The sequence below is a fragment of the Myotis myotis genome, unplaced genomic scaffold (assembly GCF_014108235.1).
Source record: "Myotis myotis isolate mMyoMyo1 unplaced genomic scaffold, mMyoMyo1.p scaffold_m19_p_11, whole genome shotgun sequence".
Taxonomy (NCBI): Eukaryota; Metazoa; Chordata; class Mammalia; order Chiroptera; family Vespertilionidae; genus Myotis; species Myotis myotis.
Window position 1 is genome coordinate 16,080,212 of NW_023416315.1, and position 14,669 is coordinate 16,094,880.

Below are 14,669 nucleotides of genomic sequence, written 5' to 3' on the forward strand. Positions count from 1 at the left end.
TAATACATGCATGCATAGTTTTTACTGAACTACAAAATCCTCCTGTCTGGCAAGTTTCTGCTTCTGTCCTAAACAGAAGGTAGAAGTAACAAAGTACTTTGCCTAGACAAAAATCTGTCAAACTCTCAGATTCTTTCTAATGTAAACATGAAGTAGCACCCTCTAATTATATCAGTAACTAATTTTTTTCCCTTCATTATTTTTTAGAGGCACAAATGACCATTACATTTGTTGTAATGGGGCCATGATATATTAAACTTCTCTCCAAATATGTAGGTTAGAAGGCATGTATTTACTTACTTTGAATATTGATCCATCCCTACAACAGATTTAAACGTCAAGTAGAAATATAAGGTCCAAAACAAACTTTATTTAAATAGGGATAATAAAGATATTAATAACTCAAATATTGAATAATTAAGCTTTGGATTGACTGGAAGTTCATGATTCACCAAGACTATTTTATGGAAGCAGTATAAAACTACATTTGGTATTTTCTTCAGTTTTCTGGTATTCTTCAAGCTTGCAAAGATTCAGAACACTTTAATGACAGCTTGTTGAACAGCAGTAAGACAATGTCCTCAGAAGTCAGTCTCTCACAAAAAAGACGTTATAGCCAAGCTCTATTAAAGCCCCAGCCAGTAAGGTCCACAAAGGAATGAAGACATAGGACAGATTCATGGTAGTAAACTGTTCCAGTTTAGCACAGAGTGCAAGGCAGAAGGCTAATTTAAGTAACATTGCAATGAGGTACCAGGTTTTTTTTTTAATATTGTGTGATCCGTGTCGAGGGTCAAAGCCCGACTTACATCGTCCAGCCATTTTCACAATAAGCATAACCAGAAGAATAGTATCAAATATCCAGACTGGAATAAATATGAGGAACCAGTTCCAAGGTGCCTTCTCATCCAGTTTCAACACCAACATGATCAAGAAGAGTAATGTGAAAAGCCAGGTGAGCAGTACTCTCTGAGCCAAGGACATTCTCATTTAAACACTTTAAAGAGGCTGTTGCAGCGTCGAAAAATGGGAAATATACCCTAAGAGAAGGGAAGAAAGTCAAGATGGTTTTGATACCAGGAAAAAAAAAATCACTTCTAATTCTGGTGAACAAAGCTGGATCTTTCCCACTCACAGATTTCCTAATTTTGAAAACATTCTATCATTCTTCCTTTCAAAATCTATAAAATTTGTAGCTATCTTTGACAGCATTACATCCATTATTCCTTTTACCCCATGAGAAAATACAATAAAATATTTAGTATACCCCCTGGATATAAGCTATTCAATGTCTCAAGAACAGTCTGTTGCTTTTCATTGCTATCACTCAGGTCCAGGCACTCATGACACGATTCCTATACCTTAGGGATGTTCTTAACTTGTTCTTAACGTTTGCACACCTACAGATTTTCATTCAGTTTCAAGGAGTACTAAGAAAAAGCATCCAAAATCAAAGCAGTGAAAAAAAAGGAGATGATATTAAGCTAAGAGAGGAGTACGGAGGGAATGGTTAATAAAAATTACGACATTAAGTATAAGATTATAAATAGGTCATTGGGCTAAATAATATATATAAACTATTTTCACACAGTCTAATCTATAGGTCTTATATTTTTAAGTTAAACGTTCTCAAATTCTTATAAATACCTATTTTAGTCTACTTTCTTATAATTCTTTTTTTTTTTTTTGCTTTGGGATATAGATACTTTTTTCATTACTTTTCAATCATCACTTAAAATCTGACATTTTGTAATTATTAGATGCTAAATTATTCAACAGATGGGGCTGTTTCTTACATCCCTATTCTGTCTTAATGTTCTATATTTGTTTTGCACTAGTACTATGACTGTTAGTGGATATGTTCTAGGATACATTCTAATATCTGGAAGGCCTAGTACCTACTCACTGTTTTCTTTTCTGGAATATTTTCTACCATTTTTAGTCCTTTCATTTTTTCACTAATTCTTAAAAGCTTGGAATTTTGATTGGGAGGCCATTAATCTATAATACTTAGATCTAAGTATTTATTTAATATTCCCATGCAGTGGTTCTCAACCTTCCTAATGCCGCGACCCTTTAATACAGTTCCTCATGTTGTGGTGACCCCCAATTTCATTGTTACAAATTGAACATAATTAAAGCAGTGATTAATCACAAAAACAATATGTAATTACATATGTGTTTTCCGATGGTCTTAGGCGACCCCTGCGAAAGGGTCGTGACCCACAGGTTGAGAACCATTGGTTTACAGTATGCGCTATACTATTTGAGTTTTTTATATCAGTCTTGTGACCATTGGGAAAAAAGGTAAGTAGAATGAGAAGTCAGAAGACAGATTACATGCAGCGGATGAGGAGTCAACAGAAGATAATACTAGCTGACAACATTTTACTTCCCCTTGAAACATTTGGAGAAGATGAAAGGTAAGACATATAATGAGACTGAGATTCAAGAAGAAATTTTCAGTAAAGGAGAAACCTAAGTATGAGTATCAGCTCAGGGATATAACCCACAGGGGAGTGATAGATTGAAGATGAGAGAGGATAGATACCTGATGGAAAGAGGAAAAGATCAGATGGTGGTTGTGATGGTAACAATAGCATGGGTGGTAAGAGTAAAAATGCAGAAAAACAAACAAGGAAAAGGTGAAACTGGCTAGAAGATGAATCAAATGGCCTAGACTAGTGTGTTTAGTAAATTATATTTTAGAACTTGGATGTTTTCTGTTATATCTCTACTACTTTCAACAGTGCCTGTTTTACCTCAATAGTACCATATGAGTCACCTAATTCCCCTTCCCCCGCTATACCCATCTGCTTGCACTCAACTTGTGTATGTAGCTGGCAGGTGCTTCATTCTGCAGTATGAAAAGCAGATGCTTTTTCTCTTCTGTGCTGGTCTCCTTTCCTGGCCAAAGGATGTCACAGTGGGACGTGGGGCTGAACTTGGATGAAAAGGTGGAGGGCTATGTATTGATTGATAACTATGGATGGGGTCTAATAAGTTTGCTCAATCCCGATCTGGAGTCTATCTGGCCATTTTGTGAACCTTTCAAAAGTCCATAATACAGTTGCTTACGTGTAACTCTTCTTTCCGCCATTGGATGAGTCAAGCTTCATTTTTTCCCCATATAGGACTGAGAGGCAACTAGTCATAAGAAGGGAACCGGCACTCAATACAGGTACTTTAAGACGGAAGGTGGAAAGGATGCAAAGTCTTGTGGCTGCAAGTTTTACAATGTGGGGGGCAACAAAGTTCTGTATGTACTTGTACTAAAATGCCCTCGGCCGGGAAGCACTCTGCTGATACTTAAATGACCCCTGAAGGACTGTGTTTGCTGAGCTACAATGATTACATACGACCCCAATCTTATCATTAATTTATTAAAAAATCATTAATTTAGGCAGTCGTATTTGTTTCCTATTACTCTTCTTTCTCCTCAAAGGGGGGGGGGGGGTTTGCATATTCCAAAACAAAAATTTGCTCAACTTAAATATTTACTATTTGAGGCAGTTATTTCTGGTACGTTGAAGAGAGGTAAGTATTCGTTCATACGCTTCCTTATCTATGGTTAAAACTTTATGTTGCTCCCCCCGCCCCCCCATGGAAAAATAAAGGGCCCTGCCCACAGCTCCCGTGTCTCGGGGTCAGTTGTGTGCGGTCTCATGTGTTGTCCATGGCGCTTCCCACACCACCCCCATTTCCCTGCTCTCGCCACTGCCATGGCTCTTCCAAGTGACTGCGTCCTGCCAAAGGCAGTTGTGCTCAACGAGCCCACAACACAGAACTCTTCAAAGAACGAGTCGCTTTCGGAAGGCCTTGCTGCTGCAGCCTTGGCCAACTTAACCATCCCTCAAAGGAGCAGCGCTCTGCTGGCCAACTTATCTGCTTTTCGCGCCTCCTGTCCCTAGAACTGCAGGACGCTCCTAAATTACCCTGTCCTCCGTCTTCCAAGGGAGGGTCACAGCCCGTGGGGCCCCATCCAGACTCTCCCCCTCCCCCCACCATTTTGCGCGGTGGCCCAAGTACATTACCGAGTTGAATGCGGTTCTTGCAAGACAGGAGCCTGGTGCCAAGCAAGTTTCTGTGTTTGGGGTTGGGAGTGTGAGGGGGTGACGGTGGGGGCAGGGGACGGAGGCACAGCCCACCCAGGCATCTGGAGGCCCGTGCAGGACGCCAGCGCGTCGGAGCCCCAGACTCACCTGGCTGCGCCGCTAGCCGGAGACCGAAGAGGGACGGGAAGATCAGGGAATTCGCCAGTTTGGATCCTTGGCCTAGTCCACCCTTTTCCCCCCATTAAATCCAGAACCCGTCACATGATAATCAAGAAAAAGATCCCAGTTCCGCTCTCCAAACGGCCGCGGTAGAGGATTCCTCACTATTAACTCGGGGCCGCGCCCACATCCGGGGCCGGTTCTCACCGCCCCTGGGGCTCCCTATAGGTAGAGAGGACGCCAATCTGCGTGCAGAGGCCCCTTTGCCGGCGGTAATTGGACCATTTGGCCGCCAGTGCAAACCACCGACCTTTCCTTGTGTTCCGGTTTGCCAGAAGGGCGGCAATTAAAAAGCACACCCACTTGCCCCGCCTCTTTATTACTACTGGCTGGAAGATAAGTCAGTCAAAGTGCAGCTTGGAGTGTTCGTAGTCCCATTGGACAGGTAGATGCCAATCAAACTAACAAGCGCTCGGATACGCCCCCGCGGGGCGCTCCGCCCCTCCCGGCGCCTTCCCTGCCTGCGCGCGGAGACTGCAGGCTCCGGCGCAAAATCCTGCGGGAAAGGGGGTGGGGCGACGGCTGTGGAGGCAGCGCGCCCGCCGGCAGCCTCGCTGTGAGTCCCAGGTCTCTCGCGGCGGTGGCGGTGCTCGCCTCGGAGTCTCCCAGCACCCCAGCTGCCTCCTAGCGGCGTGGCGCCCGCTCCTAAGGTGAGATCCGGCATCACCTTCGCGTTTGGGCTGGCACCGTGTGTAGGTCGTTGGGTGCTGACAGAATCCCGAGGATGGAGCAGAAGCGGCGAGGCGAGCCGCGGGCGGGATGGAGGTGGGGGCTCCCGGGCCAACGCGTCGCCCTCTCCCGCCGGTGACTTCCCCAGCGGCCGCCGGCACCTGCGCGCCGGGGTCCGCTGCGGCCTCGTGCCATCTTTTGGCGAGTGGTGGAGGCGCAGCCGCCCTCCTCCCGAGCCATCGCCGTCTTTGATCCTCGATGGGGCCGAAGCCCCGCGCCGCCTTCCCTCCCTCCCTCCCTCCCTCCCGCGGCCTCTCTCCTGTGATTCCTTCTACTTGCGCGGCGCTGGGGCTGCGTCGGGTCCTGGAGGGCGTGCAGGGGCACCGGGTGGCGGAGCCGGGCGGGCCGGGAGCGGCGGGAGAGCGGGCTCGGGAGGAGGGGGCTCTGCGCGCGCGGGCAGCGGGCTTCGGGGAGGGTCGCTGCCCGGCACCCGCTGAGCAGGCAGCAGTTTGCTTTTCTGGCTCCAGCGCTCACGACCGAGCGGGTGCTGAAGTCCTTCGCCCTGAAGGCATGTTTCCTGCCTGGAAACGGTTCCGCGGTCCGTTCGTCTCCTCTTCTCATCTGCCTGATGCTGGCAGGCAGTGTTGTGCTATTGTCTGGTCAAGTCGTGGCTTTTCCCACCCAGAACCGCCTGTGTAATTTCGGGGTTCATTCTGCCACTGACCTATCACCCATTTTATTTTTAGCCTGGCAAGAAAAAAAAAAAAAGGAACTGCTTTATATCAACATATACTGAGTAGGGAAGTACAGAATGTGGAACAATTTATTAATCTAAGTGTCTACGTAGCAAGAAGTAATTTTTAAATTCATTGTGAATGTATTAAATAGTTTGTAATTTACACTTGATCCTTTTGTTAATGGTGGTATATCCTGCTTACTTTGGGGGGGGGGGTACTTGTGCTACTTTGATTTTATAGTTTTTGCTTAGCTTTAGCCCACTAGACATCTTAAGATTCCCCCCCCCCCCATACTTTAACTATAGCCTTAGTATTTGCTCTTGCTGTTAGGGATTATGTATTTTTAAAAAATTTGTTTTCTCTCAAACTGGACTTTCTCATAACATTTTTTAAGTTGGAAGGGGGAATTCTGAGAATTTGGAAACTATGTACTTTAGCCTAGAGAGCCTTAAAATAGCATAACCGTTTGAAACGCTAACTTTTTGGAGTAAGGGTTGCTAAGAGAAGGAAATGGGTATCCACTGTTAGTTGTAGTGGCTCAGTGTCTACTCTAGACTCTAGATTCTGAAGGAATGTGAGTTTTGGGGAGAATGAGCCATGCCTGAGGCCAGACACAAGCTGCTTACAGGGAAATTTCTTGCCGGGGAAATAGCCTGCCTCCCAAACAGGTTAGTTGTCAGCATGCCTCAGAGAGTATTAAGATAGGTGTTCGTAAGGTAGGAGGTCTCTGTGTTCTCATTTTCACCACTTTCTGCGAGGGCTTAAAAATGTGGTAAGCAAATGAACTATCGTGTACCATGGCAGCACTCCTGCCCAGTCAAGCCTCCAAGAGCAAGCTTGAGTCCAAACTGACACTGGACAGAGTCCTAAAAATCAAGTAGATGGCCTAAGCAGTTTTAAAACCATCAACCTTTTTGGCTAATCCATTTCATGCAAAAGTGCAAAGAAGTTGTGATAAAAACTTTACTAGACTGAGGCTAATAAAATTCAGGGTGGCATGCCAAAAAAATGAGGATCAAAAAATAGTTGGATTGCTTATATGTTATGTCATTTAATCCTTATAATCCTATGTTGTAAGTTCTGTATCACTCCCTTTTTACAAATGAATTGATCAAAACTTAGATTAACTTACTTGTTCAAGATTTCTCAGCTAACAAGTTGGTGGCGGTGAGTCACATCCCAGCAGTCTGCTTACCAAGCCTCCGTGGTGGTGATGCTTTCTCACCGCAGTAAAGTGGCTTCTTAGAGACTTGGTGGAAGGAGACCAGTGGTGGATAATGCTGCAGACCATACACTGAATAAGGATATTGTAGATACTCATTAATACTTTAAGATCGTTGTAGGATAGGCACTGTTGGGTGTTGCTGGGGCTATAATGATGGAGTCACCTTCCCTGTCTTCGAGGAACTTTGTGTAGTGGGAGAGATAGATATTTGAACAAATAATGACGATATACACTGTAAGAGAGTGCTGTCAAGCCTGGTTTCGTGGAAAGAGAATGCAGTTAAAGTTGAGACAGTTCAGCAGTTGAATTCCTATTTGGCTTTGTGACGCTAAACATGATACCAGACCTTTTTTAGCTTCAGTTTCCTTATCTGTTAAGTGAAGATGATAATATTTCAGAGGGGAGTATTAAGCATTAAACAAAATATGTAAGGTACTGGCACATTAGTAAGCCCTGAATAAAGAACAATGAACAAATAATTTTAAGAGACCGAGTAGAAGAGGTGTTGAGGTTTAGCAGGGGGCTGTCACTGGAGCCTTAAAGGGCGTGTGGTAGTTTCCACTGGTGGGGAAGGAGGGCATTTGACACAGATAGAACTGAACAGGAATATGGATTGTTGACGGAATGGCAAGTAATTGTGGCTTTGTATAAAAACTATCTGTGGCCCTGGCTGGGTGGCTCAGTTGGTTCAGTGCACCAAGAAGTTGTGGGTTTGATCCTAGGGGTCGGGGCATATATGGGAGGCAACCGATAGATGTTTCTCATGTCCATGTTATTGTTTTTTTCTCTCAAATTTTTATTTTTTAAACATTTTAAAGTGGATTTTTAGGGAGAGAGAACATCAATAGGAAAGTGAAACATCCATTGGCTGCCTCCTGCCACACCCCTTACCAGGGATCCAATCTGAAACCCGGGCATGTGCCCTGACTGAAAATCAAACCAGCAATCTTTCTGTGCAGGAATATCGCCCAACCGAGCCACGCTGGCCAGGGCTAATTTTTATTTTTTTCATTTGCACCCGAGGATATGCTTTTTCATTGAATTTCTTTAGAGAGAGGGGAAAGGAGAGAGAGGAACATCGATCAGTTGCCTCCCATACATGCCCTGACTGGAGATCAAACCTATAACCTAGGATGTGCCCTGAGCAGGAACTGAACCCACAACCTTTTGGTGCATTCCAACCAACTGAGCCACCTGGTCAGTTGGATATTCAGTTTTCCCAGCACCACTAGTTAATAAGACTGTCCCTTCCCAATTGAGTGGTTTTGGCATTCTCCCCTCTTTCTTAAATCAATAAAACCATATCTTCAGGTGAGGAATTAAACACAAAACTATTTGTGAAGGCCTAATTTAAATTGTAATTGTATATAAATGTGGCTGGGAAAAGTGATTACTACCCAATTTTGCTAATTGGAATTGCATACATAGGTACTAAAATTATAGGAAAACCTCAACAGATTGTGCAGTGTTATATTTTTATTTAATATTTACCTTTAATATTTCTTTTCCCCAGTGTCAATTAAATCATCCATTTCCTTTTTTTCTTAATTTATTGATTTGAGAGAAAGAGGGAGATCAATTTGTTCCACTTATTTATGCATTCATTGGTTGATTCTTGTATGTGTCCTAACTCGGGATCAAACCCACAGCCTTGGTGTATCAGGATGATGCTCTAACCACCTGAGCTATCCGGGCAAGGAAAACTTCATTTTCAAACCTGTCCATCTAAGCAACTATTTCATTATCTTATTGTGATATTTCATTCTAAGCTGTTAAAGAAGACTAATACCACTGGAGGCATTTGCACTTAATTTGTGGAATGTATTTTGGGATTATTTTAAATAGAAGAAGAATCTTAAAATGACTGTTGCCTTCCTTTAACAAACCCTTTACCTAGGCTGTAGCCACATAGAATCAGTGTTGCAAAGTACCCTTTGCATATATGTTGACTGTCTTTTCCAAATCCAAACTTGAGATGTGACAGTAGGACAGTGTTTTAAATTGGGACTGTCCTTGAAAATGCAAGAAAAGGTCTCATGCTTCAGGATAGCGCAGAACCATAAATACATTCACATTTATAAAGGTGATTCATTTGTTGACCAGAATCATGACTTAAATTGAAAATGTTAAATAACATTTAGGAAAGCTGCATTTTTAGTCCAACTTGTTAGTCTCATACAAATTGCTAAAATGACACAAAAGATATAGGTGAGTTTTCAGATGAGAAAAACCAACTGCTTCCTAGAACAGGTAGTTTTAAGAGCAGTAGGAAGGAAAATATACTGGACCTTATTTTGAATAGTGAACAGGAACTGGGACAGGAAATGGCTGTGGCTGAACCACTAACTGATAATAATCACAACATGATTAATTTTGACATTTAATGAGAGGAAGTAAAAGAGGGAAAAGTGCACTATATGCAGCTTTCCAGTTTCAGAAACAGTAGGGGAAAGGAGCTGTTAAAAGTATATCTACAGCCCTAGCTGGTTTGGCTCAGTGGATAGAGCGTTGTCCTGTGAGCTCAAGGGTCCCGGGTTCGATTCTGGTCAAGGGCACATTCCCAGGTTGCAGATTCGATCCCCAGTGGAGGGCATGCAGGAGGCAGCCGATCAATGATTCTCATCATTGATGTTTTTATCTCTCTCTCCCTCTCTCTCCCTTCCTCTCTGAAATCAATAATAAGTAAACAAACAAACAAATAAACAAATAAATAAATATGTGAAAAGTATATCTACAGAAATTTTGAAGATCCTGGTTCATGGGCCAATGCTCAACTTCTGAGCTACACTGGCTGGACACGTCTTTAATCCATTTTGAGTTATTTGTATATGGTATAAAAGAAAAGGATGCACCATTATTCTTTTGCATGTGGATATCCAATTTTCCCAGCACCACTAGTTGATGAGACTGTCCTTTCCCAATTGAGTGGTTTTGGCATTCTTGTCAAAGATCATTTGACCATATATATAAGGGTTTATTTCTGGTCTCTATTTTATTTTATCAATGTATTTGCCTTTATGCTAGTAGTACACTATTTTGATTACTATAGCTTTATAATATGTTTTGAAATCAGAAAATGTGAGTCCTCCAACTTTGTTCTTTTTCAAAATTATTTTGGCTGTTTGGGGTCCCTTAAGATTCCATATAAGTTTTAGAATAGGTTTTTTTATTTCTGCAAAAAAAAATGCCATTGGAACTTTAATGGGGATTGCATTGAATCTCTTTAGGTACTATGCACACTAAATAATATTAATGTAGTAATAATATAATATAAAAAATCGTGAACATAAGCTTTCTTTTCATTTATTTTGTCTCCTTAATTTCTTTCAGTAATGTTTTGTATGTAACAGATGTTTTTATGTCCTTGCTTACTAATCCTAACACCTTTGTCATTTCTGAATTCAGTTCACATAACTGATTTTTCTCCGTATGAATCATATTTTCCTGTTTGTTTGTGGTGGTGTTTTTTTGCATGCCTACTGATTTTTGTTTGGATATCAGACATTGTGAATTTTGTTGTTTGGAGCTGGCTTTTCTTTGTATTCTTTTAAATGTTTGAGCTTTGTTCTGGGACATAGTTGAGTTACTTAGAAACAATTTAACCCTCCCCAGTTTGCTTTTGAAGTTTTGTTAGGTGAGACCTAACAAATCAGTATAAGGCTAATTTGGTTTTACTACTGGGGCAGTACCACTCAGAGTATTTTAGCTACTGCCCATTATTATAGGATTTCTCAACTCTGGCTGTGAACTCTTACCATTTCTCTGTGAACTTTGGTTAATTGTCCTACCTGCTTTTTTCTGGTGGTTCTATTCCTGGCTGAGGGGGTTTTCCTACATACACATGCTGATCAATACTCAGAAGAAGACTTAGGGGTTCCTCTGCAGAGCTCCAGACTCTCTTTATGCTACTTTCTCTTCTCTGGTACTTTGCCCTAGGAACTTTGGCTGCCTTAGTTTCCCTGAACAATCAAATTTGTCTTCTCAGCTTGGGCTTCTCAAGCAGACTCTGATTTTCCCGTCCTAGCACTGCATCATGGAAACAGTACATGCAGTACTCTTGGGAAGTCACAGGGCACACTTTTTTTGTTTCCTCTTTCAGAGATTACTGCTTTGCATTGCCTGTTGCCAGATGTCTTAAAACATTTCACAGATTTTGTCCATTGTTTTTGTTTCTAAGGTGGGAGGATTAAAGGGGTCCCTGATACTTTATCATGGCTAGAAGTGGAAGATCTTGTATATTAAGTTTTAAAATGATAAATAGAAAACACATAAAGTAGTATTTTAATGTATTTTTAAATACCAAGCTTTAAAAAAAATCATCAATGATGAGAGAGAATCATTGATCAGCTGCCTCCTGGGGATTGAGTCTTCAATCTGGACATGTGCCCTGACTGGGAATTAAACCGTGACCTCCTGGTTCATAGGTAGATGTTCAACCACTGAGCCATGTCATCTGGGCACATATCAAGCTTTTAGAATGTATACCTTTGGCCCTAGCTGGCTCAGTGGATAGAGCATCGGCCTGTAAACTAAAGGGTCCTAGGTTTGATTCCAATCAAGGGCACATTCCCCGGTTGCAGGCTTGATCCCCAGTAGGGAGTATGCAGGAGGCAGCCAATCTATGATTCTCATTGATGTTTCTATCTCTCTCTCCCTCTCCCTTCCTCTCTGAAATCAATAAAAATATATTTTTTAAAAAGAATGTATACCATTGCATAGCCATAACCGAAATATTCTGTATAGTTTGATTGGATGAATGTGATTGTTTGTCTTCCTGGACATTCCTGTTTCCCTTGATACAAATGTAGGAATGTATGAGGTGTTAAAAGGTAAGCAACTAATTGCATTTTCTTCTTCTTTTTTTTTTTTTTTATTGATTTCAGAGAGAAAGGGAGAGGGAGAGAGAGATAGAAACATCAATGATGAGAGAGAATCATTGATTGGCTGCCTCCTGGATGCCCCCACTGGGGATTGAACCTTCAGCCCAGCCATGAGCCCTTGACCAGAATCAAACCTGGGACTAAAGTCCACAGGCCAATGCTCTATCCATTAAGCCAAACCGGCTAGGGCACATTTTCTTCTTTTATAAACAAACTAGAAGCCTGGTGCACAAAACTCATGCACTCGGGGGGGGAGGGAGTCCTCAGGGGATGTCCAACTGATGGCTTAGACCCACTTCCTGCAGGGAGCGGGCCTAAGCCGCAGTCTGCCCTCCCTCTGCGGGAGGTGACCCTGGCAGGCTGATCTGGGGATTTTGAGCGGCTAGCCCTGCCCCGAATAGCCCCGCCGTGGTCGCCGGTGGCCTCCCTCTCCAGGAGGCAACTGGGCAGGTGATCAGGGGATGGCACCAGCTCTCATCGCCCCGCCACTGGTTGCCACCACCCCCCTCCCCCCCCCCCCAATCCACCTTATCACCATCCCTTCCCTCTGCCTGCTGACATGCGCCTTGGCTGGCCTGGTGCCGCCACCTGCTTGCCAACCCCGCCCTCCCGCCTAATGGTCATTCTGCCGTTTGGTGGATTTGCATATTATGCTTTTATTATATAGGACTTTTCATCAACAGAAAGAGTGAGTTTGGAAAATATGACTAGATTATTACTTGAGGAAATTAATGAAAAGTGTTTATTTCTCGAGAGTGTTATAATTCGTTTTTTATTATCATGGGAAAATATTGCAACAGTGACTAAAAATACTGCTGTGATCTATTTAGGAACACTAAACAGCACTTCAGCACTATTCTTGGGCAATATTTTAAACAGAAAGTGAACAAAAACAAAAATAGCATCACTAAGCAGACCACAAAAAGAACACTTGTTTACAGTTTGAGAATTGTTTTAAAAAGACAGTGCATCACCTTGTTGATCCTTAGCTGGAAACATGCACATTAGGCAACTCAAATTTTTTGGTACTCTGTGCATGTCTGCAAATAATCAGGAAAGTACTGTGAGTATTTATTTCAAGCTTACAAGTAAAGATTTGCTAGTAGCAAATTTACAAATAACAGAGTCTGCAACTAATGAAAGTGGACTATTTTAGGTAAGAGGTCCAATATGTTAAATGAATATTTTGGAATATATTCAGATAATTGAATCATATTTATAAATATTAGGATTCCATTTTACTGAAGCTATAACTATTTGGAAATTGAAGGCTAAAACTTGTTTCACATTGTTATCTTTAGCAAAGTTCTACAGATACATGGTTATTTGGTTTTTTTTAAATATATTTTTATTGATTTCAGAGGAAGGGAGAGGGAGAGACAGAAACATCAATGATGAGAGAGAATCATTGATTGGCTGCCACCTGCACGCCCCCCACTGGGGATCGAGCTCGCAACCCTGCATGTGCCCTTGACTGGAATCGAACCCGAGACCCTTCAGCCCCCAGGCCAATTCTCCATCCACTGAGCCAAACCAGCTAGGGCTACAGATACATGTTTTAAGAGTACAATTCTGGTACCAATTCCAACCATTGGTACCAAAACCAAGAAAGTCTCCAACACTAGCTGGGTGTCCTATACAATTCAACTCTCTTCTGTCACATCACATCCCACAGGTTAAGGGCTTAGTCCCATAAGATTGCTCCTTACCCCCTTCAAATGCCAATTCTGTAGATTAGAGGTTCCCACAACCCCCCTCCTTGGGTTCCATTAAAATCTAGAGCAGCTCACAGAACTCAGAGAAACATTTTACTTAGTAGATTACCAGTTTATTACAAAAGGTTACAACTCAGGAACCGTCAGATGGGAAGAGATACATAGGGCAAGGTATGTGGGAAGGGTGAAGCTTCCGTGCTACTATCCTGGAATCATGCCCCAACGCAGAAATTCTCCAGACCTTGTCCTTTGGGGTTTTTATATATGCCTTTGCTGTAGTTTCAATTGCACTTTGTAAAGGAGTGAAGTTAGATGTCTGTGTCTTAGTCTAACTTTTTTTTTTTCCTGGTAGTTTGAAATATTTAAATCATAAATTAGTCTTTAAGTAATTAAATAATTTGAACACCATTGCTTGGATGTTCTCACAATTTAATTTCCTGTAATAATATGGGCTTAGACAAATCCAAAGTAACTTGTCAAATAGGTTAGGACAGGGAGAAAGTTATTTCCAGTAGATGAAATATCACCAGGACTAGAGAGCAAGCATGAGAGTATATGGTATATTTAGGATTATTGGATATGTAAGTGAATGGCAGATTGGAGAGGGTAGGTATGAGGTCATGTGTGGAAGGCAGAGATGATGGGCACTACTGATTGTAAAAGTAATCTATGATCAGTTTGTAAAAGAAGGGTTTTTGTATACTGTGTTGATTAAACCCTTTTCTTAGGCAGTGGGAAATAATTAAGAGATTTTTGAGGAGAGAAACACGACGAAGTCAGTATTTTAGGAAGGTAAATGGTGAAAGTAAAGAAATGATTAGAGACTAAGAGTACTCCTGGTAATGGATGATATGGTCTTGTACCAAATCTGTGGTAGTTGTTTTTGGTAGTATGACAAATAGACTATATTAATTTATTCCTTTGTATTTGCGAATGGTTCCTCTTTGCCAGGTGTAGAATTGGTGGTGGCGGGAAAGGGAAAGAGATAAGATGGATTCTAAGATTCATAACTTGAGTAGCAAATTGAGTAATTAGTAAAAGAGTAGTTTTGAGGAGGGAAAATGAATCTAATTTTATTTTTTCTTGAAGATAGTTATAACAGTTTCACAGAAAAGCTTTATCTGTGGCACTGTATATTCTGTTTAGTATCTTGAATTTTTGAAAAGAAT

At 42.0% G+C, this 14,669-nt stretch overlaps 2 protein-coding genes across 15 annotated transcripts in view; one reads left to right on the forward strand and one right to left on the reverse strand.

Annotated features, from left to right (window-relative positions):
* Positions 1-350: 350 nt before the first annotated feature.
* On the reverse strand, positions 351-4,409 carry TMEM60 (transmembrane protein 60). Of its 9 annotated transcripts, none has more exons than XM_036327673.1 (3): positions 4,203-4,409; positions 3,079-3,147; positions 351-1,008 (listed from the first exon to the last, which is right to left on the reverse strand). In XM_036327673.1, the coding sequence occupies exon 3, from the start codon at positions 988-990 to the stop codon at positions 589-591; it is 402 nt and encodes a 133-aa protein (XP_036183566.1). In that variant the 5' UTR covers positions 991-1,008; positions 3,079-3,147; positions 4,203-4,409; the 3' UTR covers positions 351-588. The 9 variants fall into 9 exon arrangements, with proteins under 9 accessions (XP_036183566.1, XP_036183564.1, XP_036183563.1 ...); XM_036327671.1 differs by lacking the exon at positions 3,079-3,147 and adding an exon at positions 2,829-2,939 and having other exon boundaries at positions 351-1,040; positions 4,203-4,407; XM_036327670.1 differs by lacking the exon at positions 3,079-3,147 and adding an exon at positions 2,829-2,944 and having other exon boundaries at positions 351-1,040; positions 4,203-4,407.
* Positions 4,410-4,767: 358 nt separating this feature from the next.
* PHTF2 (putative homeodomain transcription factor 2) overlaps positions 4,768-14,669 on the forward strand; it is a 97,886-nt gene continuing 87,984 nt past the window's right edge. For 2 of the 6 annotated variants that reach the window (XM_036327657.1, XM_036327659.1), the window contains exon 1: positions 4,769-4,924. The gene's annotated coding sequence lies outside the window, so the exon portion shown is untranslated. Of the gene's footprint in view, positions 4,925-14,669 lie in introns of all 6 variants that reach the window. The other 4 variants (XM_036327660.1, XM_036327662.1, XM_036327658.1 and 1 more) reach the window with 3 other exon arrangements.